Source organism: Takifugu rubripes, chromosome 17 (genome assembly GCF_901000725.2).
Source record: "Takifugu rubripes chromosome 17, fTakRub1.2, whole genome shotgun sequence".
In the NCBI taxonomy this organism is placed as follows: domain Eukaryota; kingdom Metazoa; phylum Chordata; class Actinopteri; order Tetraodontiformes; family Tetraodontidae; genus Takifugu; species Takifugu rubripes.
Window position 1 is genome coordinate 2,469,584 of NC_042301.1, and position 18,344 is coordinate 2,487,927.

Genomic DNA, 18,344 nt, shown 5'->3' on the forward strand with positions numbered 1-18,344 from the left:
AAAAGACAGTGGATTTGGCGGTGAGAAGGCACTTGGCCTCAGGGATAGTGCTCCAGGTGTGCTGGGTGCATTGAGGTTGGTAACTTTTGAGGTTCTCTGACTTGTTTCTGGTGGGAAAAAGTTTGTCTGCACATGGGCCTCATGCTCTCTCCCTGTGTCTCTTCCCCCATTGTTCAGCCATCAGGGAGAGTTTGCAGGGGGAGTTCTGCCCCCCTCCCCAACACAGCCACACACTCCTCCTTCCCACTTTTTTCTCTGCTTCTCTTCCCCATTGTGTCTTCAGCTCCGGAGCATGCATGGATAATCAATCTGGCCATAATGGCACAGAGACTGGACCAATCAGGGCAGCCTTTATTGGATTTTAAAGTTTCTGCGCTCCCCCTCGAGTGATGTTGTCTCTCTGGCCTCCGCTCTCATCACATCAGCCCGAGTTTGCAGCCCATCTTTGATCCAGTGCAGTGGATTAGCCAGACACTGATGCATCCAAGCTGTTTTGACATGATTTAATTTTGACAATCCCCCGTGACGGCTCTCCGGAGGGGGACTTTTGCAAAGTTCAGGAAGAGTTGACGAGTTAAACGGTTCGTATGTTCAGTTTCAGTTGCACTTGGGCCATTCGGGAATTGTAAGAAATCTTCTCTGCAAATGCTTGTCGGCTGCTTTTATTGTAATTTTCTGCCCTGGGGGGACTGGTAAAATAACTCCTCCGTGTTTGTGTCACATGATCCAGCGTTACAGTCCGCATGACATTGTTTGAATAGTTGCTTTGCTGTAAACTGCGACCAGAAGATGCAGCCTAGTCGTTCCTCCCGAGCTTGTTTTGGCGGGATTGCATTTGATCTTCAAGTCGAGCAGCACCACAACAGGAGTAAAGCGTGAATGAAGACCTGGAACACATGGCAGTCGACATGCGCTGTGTGTGTGGGCCCTGCGAATTCCCAAAGTTGCTTCATGTATGATTAATAACAATATTACTCACACCCGGCGCCATTGAAATCCACTTTGCTATGTGCTTCCTGCTAATGATGTTAACTGACTGATAGTAAATACATCAATCACTTGCACATAATCCAGCCTGGCAACGTGCAGTAATGTTGGTTATGCTGAGGTTAAAAACGTTTCAAATGTGATATTTCAAAGGGAAAATACTTGGCTTTTGTTGTTGCTCATGTTTTTTGACCAAATTCCAACAAGGAGAGGGAGGATTTAGAGAAAAAAAAGGCTGTCAGACAGAAAATAATTTGTCCCGCGTTACCGCTCGTAATCATCAGTCATTTAGATAATTGTAACCGTGTGTGTGTGATTTCATGAACGTGGAACAAATGAAAGAAAATTCAGATGTGTATCTGATCGCCTCAACATCAGAAGACATGTTGGTGTCATTTCTTTTTAAAAAAGGAAGCAAATGTGCCTGATTCAGTCCACAAGAGGATGTGCTGTGCATGTGTGCTACACGGGACAGGAAGACATATGGTGTCCTGTCACGGATGAAAGGTCGCGGCTGGGTGGGTGGAGGCCCTTGATTCTGTCCACCGCAGCGTGTGGGCGAGTGTTCAGACTTCTTCTCGGCCTTAATGTGAGGTTTTATTGTGAAGAACCAATTTTTTCGGGGTCTTTTTGCCCATTTTCTAGTGTTTATGCTTTGGTGAAATTTGAATGGGCTCTCTTAGTTGCATTTTAAAGGCAACGTGCGTTTAAATACTTTTCCTCAGTGACCTCTGCGACCTCCAACTGTCCAACTCTGAACAGCAGGCAGCTTCTTCTCTCCTCTTGTCCTGAATAAAGCAACATGTTGTTTTCCCACTTCATACTTGGTTGTTTTGACTTTAGGCATTCTTCTCCATTAAAACACTGCTGACATGTTTGGTTTGTGGTCGATTACAGCTCTCAACCGGTAAACACGTGTGTTTTCAGTGTTATTGTGGCAAATATCTCCCATCCCATGCTACGGGGTCACAGTCTTGACCCCAATAACCCCTCAAAGTACACCTATTTTCCGCTTTGAATTTAGTCTTGACTGTTTTGTGGCATGTCATTATCCGCATTACTAGAAGTTTTCAGAGTGACGGGTTGTATTTCAACACCGAGCGGCACCATCTGCTTTGCGGCACCTCGGGCCAGGGGTCCGGCAAAAGCGACAAGACGGAGGGATCAAACTAGGCCTCGAGCATTCTTTGGAGCCCTTCTTCAGAGCCGAGGTGTGTTCAGGTCCTGATCCACGAAGCCTCGTCGTGTTACGCGACCGGCACTTGTCGCAGGGTTAGAAAAACACTGTTTTGAATTGTAATTGTAAGTCAAGTTCCTTTCTACCAATCAGAATCTCTGCAATTATACACTTGAATGCCCTTTTTTGGCCGTCTTGCTGTGAGGATCTTGTGGTTAACGGCTGCTTATGCTCATAAAGTAAGTGGTTGTAGTAAGAGGAGATTGCTTTTTAACCTAAAACACCTGGTTTCAGTAGGCCGTAAAATGATCAGGAGCCCCGTTAAAATAAGTTCCCTCCACACAGAGACAAATATCACAAGGGATTCTTGTTGAGGGATCGTTTTAAACTCCCCCCGTCTCAAAAAAAGTTGAACTTTAAAGAAAGAAGAACATACACTCACTGGGCCTTGAAGGCATCTCAGGTTGTGTAACAGTTGGGGGGGCGAGCCACGCTCATCTCGTACTCCGCTCGGCTAACTCTACGCCTGCCATTTCTCATTATCGAGGAAAAGGCAGCGGTGCGTCGCAAGATCGGGTGCGACGTCATCATCATCATCGTCATCATCATCGTCACCACCGCCACCTCATTTCCCTGCCAGTGTGGACATGCTGTACATGCACATCTCCCTTTCTTCTGAAGAGGTTCTGCTGTTCAGACGGAGGCACCAATGGGCCGGTGGAAATGACATGTGAAAGCGAGACACGGAAGACCCCCCCCCCCCAGGGCAGAGATGGGTGGTTTGAGCCACATAGGATCCGAGCTTTAAAAGAATAAATATTATCTGGATTAGCAGACAGGGTTTAGGAGCTTTAAGTAGGAAAACAGACATGATAGCTACTTTTCCCAAAGCTCCCCCCCCCCAAAGGAGAGAACATCTTTTTAACACATGCTTGGACAAAAACTGGGCAGTGGCGCTGCAAACAGCTACAAAAGACTTTTTTATCCCTTGTATTTCTTTATAATTTCATGTTATTCTTTTAAAGCACATTTCATGTTGGTTTATTTATATTATAATTTCACAATTTATGAGGCCATATATATATTTCAATCACTTAAGTCAATTAACACTGATCCAAGATGCGCACGGGCCCAACAGTGCACAGCGAAACCCAGATTCCGGCGGGTCAGCGAAGGTATCACCGGTGTAAATCTGAGGCCCGATCCATTCAAATCATTTCCATGTTTTCCTCTTTGTTTTGTGTTTTCGTGCAGAATGGCGCCACCTAGAGAGGGATAGATCATCAGCGCACGCACCGATCATGCGACAATTTGCTCGAACCCACAACTGAAAACAAATTACGGTCGTAAAATCCAGCCTCACGCATAAGTTCCTCATGCTGCTCCGACTCTGTCGGGGGATTTTAAGGTTGATGTGTTTTGTTCGTCCGGATATTTTACCCTCAAGCTGCTTGGAAATTAATGATTTATATCCGCGAATGCTACGCAAAGGTTTGGTGCCTGGTGGGATTTTATTGGTGGATTAGCGGGGTGAGATAGTTGAGATATCCGTGAGGAAGCGGGAATCTCTGTTCCAACAAAAGATGGAAAATTATATCCGATGAAAGGGGAATATGTGGTGTTAGTTTTCCAGCTGGGTTATATTACAGGTCGGGAAGGAACAAGGCGCTTACGGATATCTGATACATGTTTGTATAAAGGATTTGCTGACCTTTTTCTAGTCCCAACAAATTTCCTACAAATCCCATGATGCATCTGGTCGCCCACTTGTCTTCTGTACATTGTCGGCGTCTTTTAAACTCCATGATCCAAAACTTGAAATAGAATCATTTCAACAACACGGGCCCGATGACATCATCGGGGTCACGTCCTCAGACACCTCCCGGCGCCATTGCAGCCGCATCTGTGCTGTTATTTTATAATTCTGACATTCACATCTTCATTTTTGTGAAGCGCTTTTAAGGTGCTGCCGTGCAGATAAAGAGGCCCTTGTGGTTTTGTGCGTCTCTCAGTTGGGAGGAACAGGAAACCAAACACAAGCCTGAATAATAACAGCCACAACTGGCACCCTACTTTACTAATGCGCTTCCTAACTTGAAATCAACACGTTCTCAAGTGCAACGAAAGGCACCAAGACCCCGTTTGAAGTTAGACACTCATCTCTTTGATGGGATCTGGCCGTTCGTGCAGAAAAGACCTGTGGACTCATTGAACTCTTGAATCAGCTGGACATCAACTGTCTGCGCAGCGTCTTTATTGTGAAGCGCTCCAACACTTCCTATTGCCTCCTGTCAATTGCTGCAACTTCCGCAGACTTAATGCTGCACCGTTGGTTTAGCATCCAGCGTGTGGGATTTTGAAGCTTTCCAAAAGAATTTAATTCCCTTTTAGTCACAGGGGGAGGGAGGAATGTATCAGGTCTGCTACACGAGCAATGAAGTCGCATTTGTTGCGTCAGCTAGCATCGCCGAATGATGTTTCTGCTCCTTCGGGGTGACTGTGTGACACGCTTAAGAGGCTGCCGTGGCCGATTCGTCATCGCGTTACACACTGATGATGTGAGAAGCAGGGAAAGACGGCGGCTAATGGCCACTTTAGGCTAGCTTATCATTTCCAGCTCTCTTGGCTCTGGTCCTTTCAGTCTCTATTCTTCTGTTGCTTGTGTTTGTGCTCCGCCTGCCAGTTTCTGTCACCAGGCCTGCACGTTTGCCTTTGCTAGAGTGTGAGCGCTTGTCTATTCTTAGAAAGCAGCAAAGAAGCCAGCGAATGGCCTCGGGTGAGCTGGGTCAGCGTGCCCAGGAGGCGGCTTGGCTGACGACCGGGATCCTGCCATTAGAGCTAATGTGGATTCTGTCATTCAGATGCTAACTGAGGCGATCGTTCTCACTAATGCGGACTTCAGTTCGGGGGTTTGCCAGGCTTCTCAAGCACAACTCGGAAGCTAAGGATAATGTAGCCAGATTTGGAATGCTGGAGGATGACTGAGTCACTCAGAGGATTCAGGGTTTCTGGAGGAAACATGATTTCACCCTCCAGAACTAGGACATTTGTTAACCCCCCCACCCCCATTTGTTAATCAGACTGCAGCCACAGTTAGAAAACCCAACACAATAATTGAATTTTGAAAAGGTTCTGGAAACACACCTTATTTTGGGATGTCTCCTCTCCACGGTGGAACCAGGAAGGTGAAATCGCTGCAGATGGCGTAAATTTTTGCTCCCTCCACAACAGAGATTCGTTGCATGTGTTTCACAAGTACCGTTTGTGAATGTGCACGCGTTCTGCGGCTGCAGACAGGCGGCACAAGTTTTCTGTGACAGGAAACGTCGTCCCCTCCCTCAGTCGATCGAGCTGCTCACTCGATCACATTTGAGAGAGCGGCGGGGCATCGGGCGGCATTCCTTCAGCTAATCACTCGCTAAAGTGAGGTAAGCCGCTGCTTTTAGGCGCCGCTCCTTCGTCTCTCGGGTTTAGCTCAACCTGAGGCCAGCTGCAGCTTTCACATCATTGATTTTTTTTTTTTTAAAACGTCTTCCTTTCTTCCTCTCTGGTTTCTCTCGAGGGCTGCGCTGCCAGCATGAGCACAATGACAGGTTAATTTGGTTTATTCCTTTTTAAATGTGCACCACATCTGCCAAATGTCTGTACAAATATGTGTTTGGTGCTTTAGCAGAGAGATGAACACTCTGGTTTTGTACAGGTGTGTGTGTGTGTCAGTGTGTGTGTGTGTGTGTGTCAGTGTGTGTGTGTGTGTGTCAGTGTGTGCGTGTGTGTCCTGTTTCAAACAGGAAACCAACCAAAACGATCTTCTTCTATTGGTTTTATCTGAATTTGCTTTGCAGTTGCTGAATCATTGAGTTGATTAACACGAACAAACCTCCCTTTAGCTGTTCCTGTTATTTGCCTTTCAGGGTCAGAGGTCAGTCTGAGCCACAGCAACATGTCCGAGACCGCCAAACCCAGCCACGCCAACCCGCAGGTCAAGGGGGACAAAAGCCACGGCGGCGAATTCGGCTATGTGGGCATCGACGCCATCCTGGAGCAGATGAGGAGGAAGGCCATGAAGCAGGGCTTTGAGCTCAACCTCATGGTCGTCGGTACGTCTGACATCATAAAATCATGTCCCATGAAAAATAAGCAAATTTTAAACTCGGTAAAATTGTAGTTTGTACTGACTAGTACAAGTAAGTAACGGAAGGAAGTAAGTAGGACTGCAGATTCTCTGATACGGAAACATTTCAAGAAAAAACGTTGCGTTTGTGTTAGTTGTGATTTCCTCACTTGTTTTAGCAAGTTCACTGCCAACACACACACACCCACACACACACACACACACACACACACACACACACACGAGTGGATAAACGTAGACTGTCGAGCTGAGAAAGTGGCTTAATGACAGCAATAACTCCCATGGGCTGAAGCTCTCACTCCAGCAGTTTGGTCCGTGCACGTGCAGCTCGCGCTCGTGCAGTTAATGGTGCCGGCCCATGTTTCATCACGTCGCGCTAGAACTGAAAACCTCCAGTCTTGATTGATTTGGGTCGTGGCGACCAGCCAGAAGGGACGTCGCGCCGATTCCTCAGATGTTCCTCTGCATCAAAAGCTAAATTCTTTGCATAGAGGCCGACGTGAAGGCGTGCCCACGTACGTATGACTATTTATTTGTGAGTATCTACTCACTACTACAAGTATCTACTCGCGTAGTCCTCCGACACCTCAGGGATTGTGAAATAGAACTCCAGAGTCACACGTTTTAGTGGCTTATTCAGTGATGGGTTTAAACATGTATCATGTTCTTCATATCAGAAGGCTGGCAGGGACAGATCGTCTACACACACCATAAACACCCATTAGTCTCTGTTTTAGATGTTCAATTATGGGTCTTGGACTTGAAGTGCTGTTTATTTTATTTGCATGTTTATATCAAAACACCCGAGCTGAGGGAAACGTGAAAGTTGTGAGTGTAATAAAGATGTCTGAAGAGGATGGGGGAAAGGTCAGAGCAGCTGGGGCCGTGGCCCCCGTCCCTTGTTGCATTTGCCTAATTCCAGCCTTCAGCCAGCCTGACCTTTGGAGTTCCACCACCCTGGGGGGCAGTTGTGTGCGTGCGGTGTACATACGATGTGTGTGAAAGATGAAGTGCGCCACTGGTTGTCGAAGGCCTGACAGCTTGGCAACACTCCACACGCCATGCAAGTGCCCACGGGGGGGGGGGTTAATATACGAGGGAGATAAACAAGCAACTGTCTTCTTTAGCTTGCTAGCCTATGGCTAGTGTTAGCAATAAATTGGGAATAATATGAACAACATCTGTTTTCCATTAGGTCAAAGTGGTCTTGGGAAGTCCACGCTGATGAACACCCTGTTCAAGTCCAAGGTGAGCCGTAAGTCGGTAAAGCCCGACCCGGAGGAGAGGATCCCCAAAACCATCGACATCAAGTCCATCAGTCACGGTGAGCTGCGGCCCATCGCCGCTCATTCCGTCGCTCCGTCTTCTCGTGCGTGTGCGTGCGTGTGAGCGTGTTCCTCCACATTGTTCTCTGCCCAGATATTGAGGAGAAAGGAGTGAGAATGAAGCTGACGGTGATCGACACGCCCGGCTTCGGGGATCAGATCAATAATGAAAACTGGTGAGCTGATTACAGAACTCTGAAGTCGTTAGCAGGAACGTAGCATCCGTTGCTACGTGCCACCGCGCCAGCCCCGCTCACACCCTGAGCAGAATATAACCACAACATCAAATCACAACTGTTGAACTGCTGTCTTGCACAACTGCTCATGTGAACTGTCTCCCCCAGCTGGCTGCCCATTATGAAGTTCATCAATGACCAGTATGAAGCCTACCTGCAGGAGGAGATCAACATCGACAGGAAGAAGCGGATCCCGGACTCCAGGGTGCACTGCTGCATTTATTTCATCCCCCCCACAGGCCACTGGTGAGTTCACGCTGCACGGCTGTGGCGGCCTGCTGGCGTCCAGCTTCTTGTTTCCACAGCTGCAGGGATGAGGGGGACGCAGAGGCGGTTCGAGGCGGTTCCCACGCACGAGGGCGGCCGGGTGCTCATTGAGCGGCTCCAAGTGGAGAAATGAAACAAATTCCTCCCGTAAACCCTCAGCCCGCTGCTTTTTGCTTCTTAAATTCAAGCCGCATTTCCATTAGGACTATTTCATGGGGCATTTTTTTTTTGGAGAACTCCCTCTCAAAAAGTGCACGAGGGAGAGACGTGCACCGAAAGCAGCCCAGCTGAACGCTCCGTCCGCTGCTGCTTCACATTTCTGCCAGTAGCTCAACAGTTGTCCACTTAAACACACTGGGAGTCGTTGGAGGGCTGATGTGTGTGTTTGGTGACCCCCCCCCCCCCCCCCACATCACAGCTGCCACTCCAGAGAATGTGTGTGTTTCCCTGACGAGGGTGTGTGTACAGACACGCTAACACTTGCGTTGTGTAGCATGTTTTGTGAATCGTCTCGTTAGCAGCTGCTCAGTTCGGCAACCGCGCTTCCTCTTCATCCCTCCCTCCCTCCCTCCCTCCCTCCCTCCCTCGCTGCCTCGCTCTCTCTCACTTCCTGTATTCTCAGAGAGTTCAGGTTGTGGTCGTCGGGTCCCAACGCTGCAAACGCCGATAAACATCTGGACGCTCGATTAAAAACCATCAGACGCTAGTTTTGATAGCAGCAGAAAGATCTGCTTTCCAATGAAACGCTGATTTTACTGGTCGTTCTGATCGTTTACGCTCATCAATTAACTCTCAGTCGAATCCTCTTCGTTCCTTTTCGCCTCTTTTAAATGCAGATGAAGCCGCCCAACCCTGCCGATACATCCCTCCTCTGCCGACAACAGGCAGGAAAAGGATGACGCAACCTTTCTTCTCCAACCTTTTTGTATCATTTAACATATTTGGGTTCGTCCCAGTTTTGTCGTTCTGAGTTTCGTCTGATTTCTCGTCGAAGCTGCACGTCAGCAGTTCGCTTTCGGGGTCGTTTCTGGGGTTTTTGATATAGAACTGTGGTCCAGTGAGGCAGAACGGCCTCAGCAGCCATTTCAGATAACGAGCCCAGCCACACGGACTTCCCTCTGGGCTGTCACGCTCATTGTGCACGTCTGGCTGCGACGCAGGAGAGCTGCACTTTAGTCTCGCTGCTGCAGCTGCTGGAGCCTCCAGTTGGAGCAGAGAGTTCAGTTCTCCTCATTTACTGACTGTAAATATGACGTGAGGAGGTTTGACATCAACACGTGCGCATAAGTGCATAAATGGGACGCAGCATATGTTTATGTGCAAAGATCAGCCGTGCGTAAAGACGCCGCTATACCAGTTTGTGTCTCCTTCCATCAGTTGTATCATTTATATTCCATATATATTTAAACGGATGCGTCATAAACACACTTGTACATTTTACGCAGGTTCTTGGGGAGTCAAACGCACAAAGTGAAAACATGTCTGGTTCGTATCACAGCGTTGCCTTTACCTCGGTGCGGCACACGCTCCCGTGGGTGCACGTCAGTGTGCACGTCAGTGTTGGAGCCAAGCGGAGCTCTCCCCCAGCTGTCCCTGGGTCTCTGAACCAGGCTGGCCTGGCTTGGCAGGGGTTTAATTGGAGGGCGAAGGAGGCAGCATGAGGGGAGACTGTCTGGAGGAGCAACCGGGGGCCATTTTTGATACAGAAGGGGCAAAAAAAAGGGAGGAGGGCAGGGAGAAATGGGGGGGAAATGAGGACAAACTGTCAGCAGGGACGGCGCTCCTCAACCGTGGATGTGAAAATATGTCTTTGCTTTGTGTTGGGCGACAGCACGTCGGAGGATGAGCAATAATCGCCGCCGCCAAGGGGGTCATGTGGCGGCCGGCGTTTGTTTGTTTGACTTCGATTTAAAAAGTTATGAACAAATTTCTAATGACATGTTTCAGGCAATGTTGATAATGGGTCAATGAGCTAGTTAAATTATGGTGATGTTCTGGATTTCGGAGGGACTTTGTCACCGAGGGGGCTTTGATCATAAAAGCAACCGTGTTCCCTAACATAGTCGGTAGCTTTGGCTAATTGGAACCTTGGTCTTTAAACTGCTGCCTCAATCAGCGATCTTTTAACCGAAGCTAAGCCCCGAATACGAGACGAGCGATATATTGCGGCAGACAAACTGCAGTATTAGTTTTGAGTCATGAAAATGAGGGAAATGAGCGGCTTGGCAGAGGTCTGCGCTCTCTGACTGCTATCAGCTGTGATCGCCTGTTTAAGGTTCTATTGTATCCAAATGGACGTGTGCAATCTTCTGGAGGTCGACTCAGAACACCTAAAATCATTTAAGTTCATGAACAAAACGCAGTTTGTTGAAGCGCACTGGAAACCGTGGCTGCCATCTTGTGGCCAGTCTTGGTAATTACAGACACGGCCCTCCTTGGAGCCCAGACTAGTTATTCCACATTCATGCATTTAGAGCCGTCTTCTTCTTCTTCTTCCAGTCTCAGGCCGCTGGATGTGGAGTTCATGAGGCGCCTCAGTAAGGTGGTCAACATCGTCCCCGTCATCGCCAAGGCCGACACGCTGACCCTGGAGGAGAGGGACTTCTTCAAACAGACGGTAAGAGGAGCGTTCCGATGCATCCATGGCTGCATTTATGCACTGGGTATCCTTCGCTGGGATCTTCTGTCCAGCACGGCGAAACAAGATGGCCGTTTTGGCTAGCGCTGCCCTCCCTGGTGCACGGTGGAAGGTCTCGGGGCTTCCAGCTTGTTTTGGGTGGCCACACCAGCTCTGGATGACCCTGACGCTGTTTGACAGGAAGCCTCTCAGGCTGATTTCCCCTCCTTTCCTCCAACACATTTGGAGGGGTTTATGTGGTCGGGTTCCTTTAACCACCAGTTAGTGTGGCTTTTATTTTGTAGAATTTAACTTCCTCCTGTTGCCAAGTAGAAATGGTCAAAATAGAAAATGCAGACGCAAACAGGAATAGCTTCTTTTTTTTTTTTTTAAATCCCTCTCCTCTTTCGATCTTAGTTTCTGTTTTTGTAAACAGAAGTGGCCATCATAAACACTTCAGTCTGTAATTACCCCCCCACCCCCCACCACCCCGACTGTCGAGAACGGAAAGGATGGGAAAGCTGAGTGTTTATTGAAGTCTTCAGCTTGTCAGAGTGGCGTCTCAGCACAAATATCTGAAAGTAAACGTCGCTTTACTCCAGCAGGGAGAGCGCGTCTTTAATTTAGCCCAATAGAAGAAACGTGTGCGCTACTGTGCTTGTGCGTGCAGATCAGAGAAGAGCTACGAGCCAACGGGATCGACGTTTACCCTCAGAAAGAGTTCGACGAGGATGCGGAGGACAGATTGATCAATGACAAAATCAGGGTAAGCTAGTAGCCTCCAGCCGTTCGCCATCACGGACCAACACACTGTGACACACAAACGCACCTTTGCCCAATCACTGACGGCGTTCTTCGCGCGCCCAACATGCTAATTTCCCTGGTGGACACCCCCTAAAGGGATCAATAAAGTACTCTTGAATCTTGAATCTTGAACAGGAAGCGATCCCGTTCGCTGTCGTAGGCAGCGACCAGGAGTACCAGGTGAATGGCAAGAGGATCCTGGGAAGGAAGACCAAATGGGGCACCATCGAGGGTAATTAATGACTCTGGAAAGAGTGTGTGTGTGTGTGTGTGTGTGTGTGTGTGTGTGTGTGTGTGTGTGTGTGTGTGTGTGCGTGCGTGTGACTGACAGGAAAAGGCCTCTGCTGTTATTTCAATACCATCATCCTTTGAATTGTTTGACCTTCGAAGGATGAATACTGTATTATCCCTTAAAGATGATGCCGAACGCACCCGTGGAACAAAAGAGAACCTTTCTAAAGTTCTTCAAAGTTCTTTCTAGAACACCATTGAAAAAGCTAATTGAGGCAAGCAGAGAGGAACTCTTCATTAAATCTTTGGTTGGAGGCCACAAGGTCAAACGCGTTTCTTAATTCCTACTTAAGTGTATTTCTGAGGGTTTTACAAAGTTATTTAATAGACTTCAATGCACAAGTCTGTTGCGATGGATTTACGGAGCCCTGAAGTCATTTTGGACGCGGCGGGAAGACGATACTTCTCCGATGGTGCTGTTAGGTAGAAGTGCGGAGACGTTTGGCAGCGAGAACAATGGCTCCTTTCTCTCGGAGTACCGGGAGAGAGAGAGAGAGAGACCACGAAAGAGGAGGGCGAGGAGAGGAGCAGCTGCCCGACTAGCTCATTTTGAGGCCAAATCCAGATTACAGCTCTCACTGATCAGAAATGATTCTCAAGGCAATTGCAGAAGAGAAGGTGGGCGCTTAAAGTTGTGCATTGCACTTCATTTATGGTTCTTTATTAGCGACGCAGCTTGCAGCAGTTCACGCCAAGATCTAGTAGCGGCGCGCTCCCCCGACGCTGCTAATCAGCTCTCACACGCGCAGCAGTTATCCCTCTCTCCTCTTTTCAAAGAGAATTTAATTTCCTGCCGCTGGATTTCAAAGCTTTACATAAATAGCTCTCCTCCCTTTTTTCATCTATATTCTTGACATAATCTATAATTCAAACACATGTTGGTCTGACTGGAGGCACCGGCGGCCCCGTCGCTGGGACTTCATTAAAGCGCCTCACTTAAAGTTCTCCAGGATGGAGCAGATCAGGGCTGCAGTAAATTACTCTAAAGTGGAGGCAGGCGTTATCTTAGCTTAAGAAAATTGGTGGAGGTGTCACGCTAGAGGGAACTGACTTGTGAGCAGTACTGGGAGCAACGCTGCCCCCTTGTGTTGGTCAGAGGAAACGCATCTAACCTCCTTTTTTCCCCTCTCTGCAGTGGAAAATATTGCACACTGTGAGTTTGCTTACCTGCGGGACCTTCTTATCAGGTGACCTTTCATCAAACTGTGTGATCGGTTTTAAGCTACGGCAAAATTAGACCTGTTTTTATTTTCATTCTGGCGCTCAGCGCCTGACAGGATCTGGAGCACATTGAATACATCACCGAAGCGCATGTCTGTGTAATTTAAAGTCCTCTATTCTCCTCTTAGGACACACATGCAGAACATCAAGGACATCACGAGCAACATCCACTATGAGACGTACCGCGTCCGCCGTCTAAACGAGTCCAACGGCCATTTCAGCATACAACCGTCCGACCACGCGGCCGTTCCTCCAAAGGCTAACGGTCAGCACGAGGAGCAGCCCGCCGTCCTGCAGGCCAACGGGGTGCCGCCTCAGCTCGAAGTCCTCTCCCACGAGTTGTAGAGTCGCATAGGCGGCCAAATCTGCCATCTCTGAAACCCAAACACAGCCAGGCGCGCACGCATCATCCCGTTTTTTTTGTCTCGTTTGTTTACATTCATAAGACCGCAAGTTTATCCGGTGAGACAAAAAGACCGTTTGCCTTTTGCTATCCAGGATTGTTTACAGTGAATCAATAATGTTTCCAGCTCGCTGATAAAGAAGAATTTCCCCCGTCGGCCCCACGTGGTTGTGTTCATTTCTCTCTGTACAGGGTTTAGTGCAGGTAAATCATGTAAAATAAATCATCAATAATTCTGTTTTTCTTGATCAGGATGGGGAAGATAATTGTGTTTCCTCCAGAACATCTTTGGGTTGGCAGCAAATTTGGCCATGCAAGTGCAACTAGATTAGCTCCGAGCTAGCAGAAACCGCCTGCACCGCTGTCCCGATGTCCTCTGTGTCGTGCTCTATAGATTCGTATAGATAATAAAGATAAATCAGTAGGTTAAGGTAAGCCTTATAGTGTTAAGATGGCAGATAGCTTTGACACGTCCGCGCTGCAACAGCAACCCGCCGCAGCGGTAGTTTATCATTATCAAGTCATCCTGTTCTGTTTTTAAACTCCTCAAATCACGCCGTCTATTTCCTCCGACTCCAGTGTTGTGGTGTCGTGCATCTCGCCGCGCCCAGTTATTGATGTTTTTATTGCTGTTGTTGCTGTTACGTAATTGTGTAAGATGGGGGAGACGTGCGTCTTTTGTTCCGAAACGCCTCGTCCTCCTCCGTTTTCTTTCCGACTAAATAGCAAATAAAGTTTTCTTTCCATGCCGTTCTGAAGAGAAGCACATAAAGTATTTACGGTTGATTTATGGATTTGTGTTTATGTGCATGTTAAGCATCATCGGTTTAATTCAACCTTCATTACAGCTCTTTGACTCGTGATCTTTACGTAGCTTTTAGGAGTGGAAGCTCCTCGCCTTCGTCCTACCCTGGAACAGTAACAAAGGACTTTTCTAAAAGGTAACATATAGAATCTATATTTCTACATTATTAAAGCCACTCATGGACACATTAGAAGTCGTCTTCAACGATCAGTTTAAAAAAAAAACAACCCAATATTCTAATGTGAATTCAGCAAAATATGGTTTCCACGGTTGTTTCTCAAACCCACAGAAACTGAGAAAATGATGGGATGGAACTTTGTTGACTGTTGTGTAATTCTTGTGTGATTTGTTCTGGTGTCCTAGGTCAAAGGTTAATCTTTGATATGCTCTTCTCAGAAATAAAGATCGATATTTTTATTGTTCAACGTTGCTCGTCTTGCTTCTCTCGGCATGTTTGGAGTTGGAGCCCAACAACCAACCAGCCTCCATCAGCTAAGATGTCGCTTTAAAACTGCGTAGACGTCGGCTGTCGTTACTCTAAGTGAAATCTGCACAGCGGGGGGTTCGATTTCTCCAAATTATGCTCCAAATGAATGTGAGAAATGTGGGTTTACAGCTTTGCGGTGAGTCGCCAGCTCTGCAGAAGATCTTGTTTACACCTCTGTCACACTCGTCCGCAGCGCTCCTTTGCTTGTGGAAGGTCACCGGCGGCCTTTCACACGACGGCGATGGCGCTGTGGCGTTTTCCCGCCGAGCTCGTGTACAGCTGTGGGCGAGTGTGCGGAAGATTGTAAAAAAAAAAAAAAACACACAGCACATTTAATTTAGGTTTGTGTTGCTCGCTAGTGAAATGTGGCGTTTCAGGTCCGCCGGTGTTACCAAGGCCATTTTCTACCAGATGTTCTGCCGTGTGTGTCCTTAAATGGATTTAATGCAGGGCCCAAAGAGACGCCTGCTGAGCCGGGGGGGGGGGTGCTGGTGATGAGACGGGTCCGGGTGCTTCTGCTGATGGCCAGTGAAAGAATCCGACGGGCTTGGAGGCAGTTTAAGGCGGTTTCGCATTAAACGCTGCAGTCATGTTGGTCTTATGTGTGTAAAAATAGAATATGATCCATTAACAGCTGCAATTACCTAAATACATTTATAAGTGAATGCGTGTTTGGGTTTTTATCTCCATTAGTGTCCTTTTGTGGTAGATGTAGGAACATCTGCTGCGGTTCATCTCTCTCTCTACCACACAGCAGTGCTTTTTACCCCGATGGGTAACCGTAGATACCCTCTTTATTTGACTACATGGAGCTACAATGTGGACAGGCACCGACTGCTGAGCAACTGAGCAAAATTCAGGTAAGAAATATTCATTTCAACACTAAAATTCCCGGAGTAGACCAGGAACCTCGGATTTGGTCACCACAGAGATGAAGAAGGTTCCTATTAGTCGAGCGCAGTCAGAAATAAAGCAGTTCGGGTATAAAATTCCATCTGAAGTATTTACATTGACTGATCAGTTGGACCCCCTCAGAAACATCTGTGGCCATATTAGGGTTGAGGAGGAACTTCCTGCAGTGTTGGGAGGAAATGACCTCATTTTACGGGGTTCATTGTAGGAAGGGTGATAGATTTAAGATGGCGCCAGAAGAGTTCTGGCCTTTGACACTAATTTGGTCCAAATAAAAGACGGGCCTGAAAACCAGCTCCAGGAACTCCAGGTACGTTATTGGGATCCCACTGTCACCGGCTCCACGGGTCCGTCCGACCTGTGCGGCCAGATGTTTGCACGCATACTTTTGTGTGTGTCGTTCTTGCTGCTAAAAACGAGCTTTTTGTGAAAAGATACAATTTCCCGACATTAACGTGGGTTTTTTTCCCCCAACATTTTTAAACGATGGCGAGCGGCCCCCTTTCCAGCCCACAATCGCAGATGCCGTCCTCGCCAAACGCACCAGCAGGTACATTATGTTTCCCAGTTGGACCATATTGCCGGATAAATCATTGCGCCGCAGCCGCCACCATGTTGCTCCCTGGTAGCGTCTCCCCGGTGCTGTGCCAACTCTCGCAGCGATTCCTGCTGATTTCAGCGAATACCGTGTTTTGTGGCATTTGCACGTGCTTTTAATACTCTCTTTTACGTGTTATCACCCTTGGCCAGTGACACCAGTTGCTACAGGTTTCCTCAACCCCTCACACACACACACACACACACATGTTTCAGGAGCTTCCATTGCCTCCGTAGCGCTACGCAGAGCTATTGAGAATCCTGGTAAATCTGACTTCAACCCAAAAACAAAGGACCGCAGCCCGTTCCTGGCTAACGTGCCCCTCCTGCCCCACGTCGCCGCGTCTCCGAGTGTTCCTCGCTAAGGTAATTTGTCGGTAATTCATCAATGTTCATTAATGCCGTTGCATCGATTAAAGAATCTGCATGCTAACGAGTTCCATTCCCGTCCTCATCCCGTGCCCCCCCCCCTCCCGGGGGCTTTGGGCGCCGTCATCAAACTCAACACGAACCTGCGATTTGCCCACGGTGCACCTCACTTTTGCCCGTTTTGCCCTTGAGTTCGCCAACTCTCGCCGTTCTCCTTGCATGTGAAGCGCGGCGCTCCTTTGCTGTGGCTACATGCTAATGTGCCACATCCATCTGTTTGTTTGTGTGATTTGGACCCCCCCCCCCCCATCCCACCTTATCATGCCCACCTCCTACATCCCCCTCCTCCTAACGCCTCCGTTTCACCGCTCCTCGCCGTCCCTGAGACATCAGGGGGCTTGTCTGCCTGGCTCCACGCCAGGCGCTTGCATGGTCAGGGCGGGCGTGGGACCGCCGCCTCCTCGCTGTCTGTATGCAAATTAGCCTTGTTTTGATTAAAAGCCAGCTGCGTATTTCATTAACGTCCCCGGTGAAGACAGGAAGGAAGGCTCGCCTCTGTGGAGGGGCGAAGCTTCTGTGGTTGGAGTGATGTCACGGAAGCTGTTTAGTGCTGTGAAGGGGAAACAAACAGGAAGACAAAAGGGCTGCCCAGGGACCGCTGCAGGCTTTAATGGGACCGCGCGACCCGCACATCAATTCAAATCTACACTGGCGCAGAGTGCCGGGGAGCGCGCGGCGCTTGACGACACGTGCAATTGAGAGTGAAATGTAGACCTCCGAGGATGGCGCGCTAGCAGCAGTACCGCTACCCACCAGCAGGCTGCTGATGCAGAAACAGCCCCCCATCGCCCCCTCTAATAGCTTTGGAAATGGGTTAGGGTCTGCAACGTACCGGGATCACGGCCTCGTGGCATCGTTACCGTGGTAGCAGCCCCAGCCCACACAGGTGTGTTCTGGTAATTCGATAACATTCTGCTTTTATGATTAAAATGCTTGTTTTTGGATTCGAATGTCATTTTCCCCCCTCCCCCCTGAACCTAACCGTCCTCTACTGTGATGTACGGGGGGTTGAGCACGGCGATGAGAAGGAAGGGGGGGAGGATCTCCTGGCACGGGGCCAACTCCCGGGGAATCCAAAGACGTTGGGAGGGACGGAGCGACACTCTGCATAATCAATCAGAAACAATCGCGCGAGAATGCAGCGGCTAGGCCGTTCTTGACAGCGCTGATTGTATTTATGCAGGTCTGGAAGTGAGGGGAGGGAGCGTAAAATGGGATTGGGATGCAGGCAGGTGCAGGGAGTGCTCATACGGGTGGCCCCCACAGCAGCGAGCCAAGGACATACACCCCGGAGCATCTGATTGAATGCCGTGCCAATAAAAGGAGGCAGTTTCATGCACCATTGACCGAGTTGGCATTCTCACAGTCACACTGAGATGAAACTCCCTCCGAGGTCGGGATAATATGAATCACATTTGGTTCCTCGGTGGGCCGCGCTGCTCCCAGGGAAAATTAAACCGGACCCTCAATTCCCCCTTTTGCTCCTCTGACAGTTTGCAGGCGTATATATCTCCCCTCCAGACTAGCAGAATCTGATTTAATCCCGCTGCTCCGGAGTTTGTGCTTTTGGGGCCGTGTCCCGGAGTGACTAATAGAATGCTTGTCTTGTATCTCCTCAGCCGTGACCTGTTTTTTTTTATCTGTCACAATTACG

At 48.6% G+C, this 18,344-nt stretch overlaps 1 protein-coding gene and 1 long non-coding RNA gene across 11 annotated transcripts in view; one reads left to right on the forward strand and one right to left on the reverse strand.

Annotated features, from left to right (window-relative positions):
• The window catches only part of septin9b (septin 9b), a 40,224-nt gene extending 25,537 nt beyond the window's left edge, over positions 1-14,687 (forward strand). For 6 of the 10 annotated variants that reach the window (XM_011612363.2, XM_011612361.2, XM_029850124.1 and 3 more), the window contains 9 exons: positions 6,076-6,261; positions 7,492-7,620; positions 7,716-7,797; positions 7,966-8,103; positions 10,624-10,741; positions 11,412-11,507; positions 11,681-11,777; positions 12,972-13,023; positions 13,186-14,687. In XM_011612363.2, coding sequence (XP_011610665.1) covers positions 6,076-6,261; positions 7,492-7,620; positions 7,716-7,797; positions 7,966-8,103; positions 10,624-10,741; positions 11,412-11,507; positions 11,681-11,777; positions 12,972-13,023; positions 13,186-13,402 — 1,115 coding nt within the window. In that variant the 3' untranslated portion in view covers positions 13,403-14,687. The other 4 variants (XM_029850127.1, XM_029850130.1, XM_029850129.1 and 1 more) reach the window with 4 other exon arrangements.
• Positions 3,158-5,444, reverse strand: LOC105417612 (uncharacterized). The gene is made up of 2 exons (XR_965201.2): positions 5,309-5,444; positions 3,158-3,429 (listed from the first exon to the last, which is right to left on the reverse strand). It is a non-coding gene; the product is annotated as an uncharacterized lncRNA (long non-coding RNA).
• Positions 14,688-18,344: the final 3,657 nt, after the last annotated feature.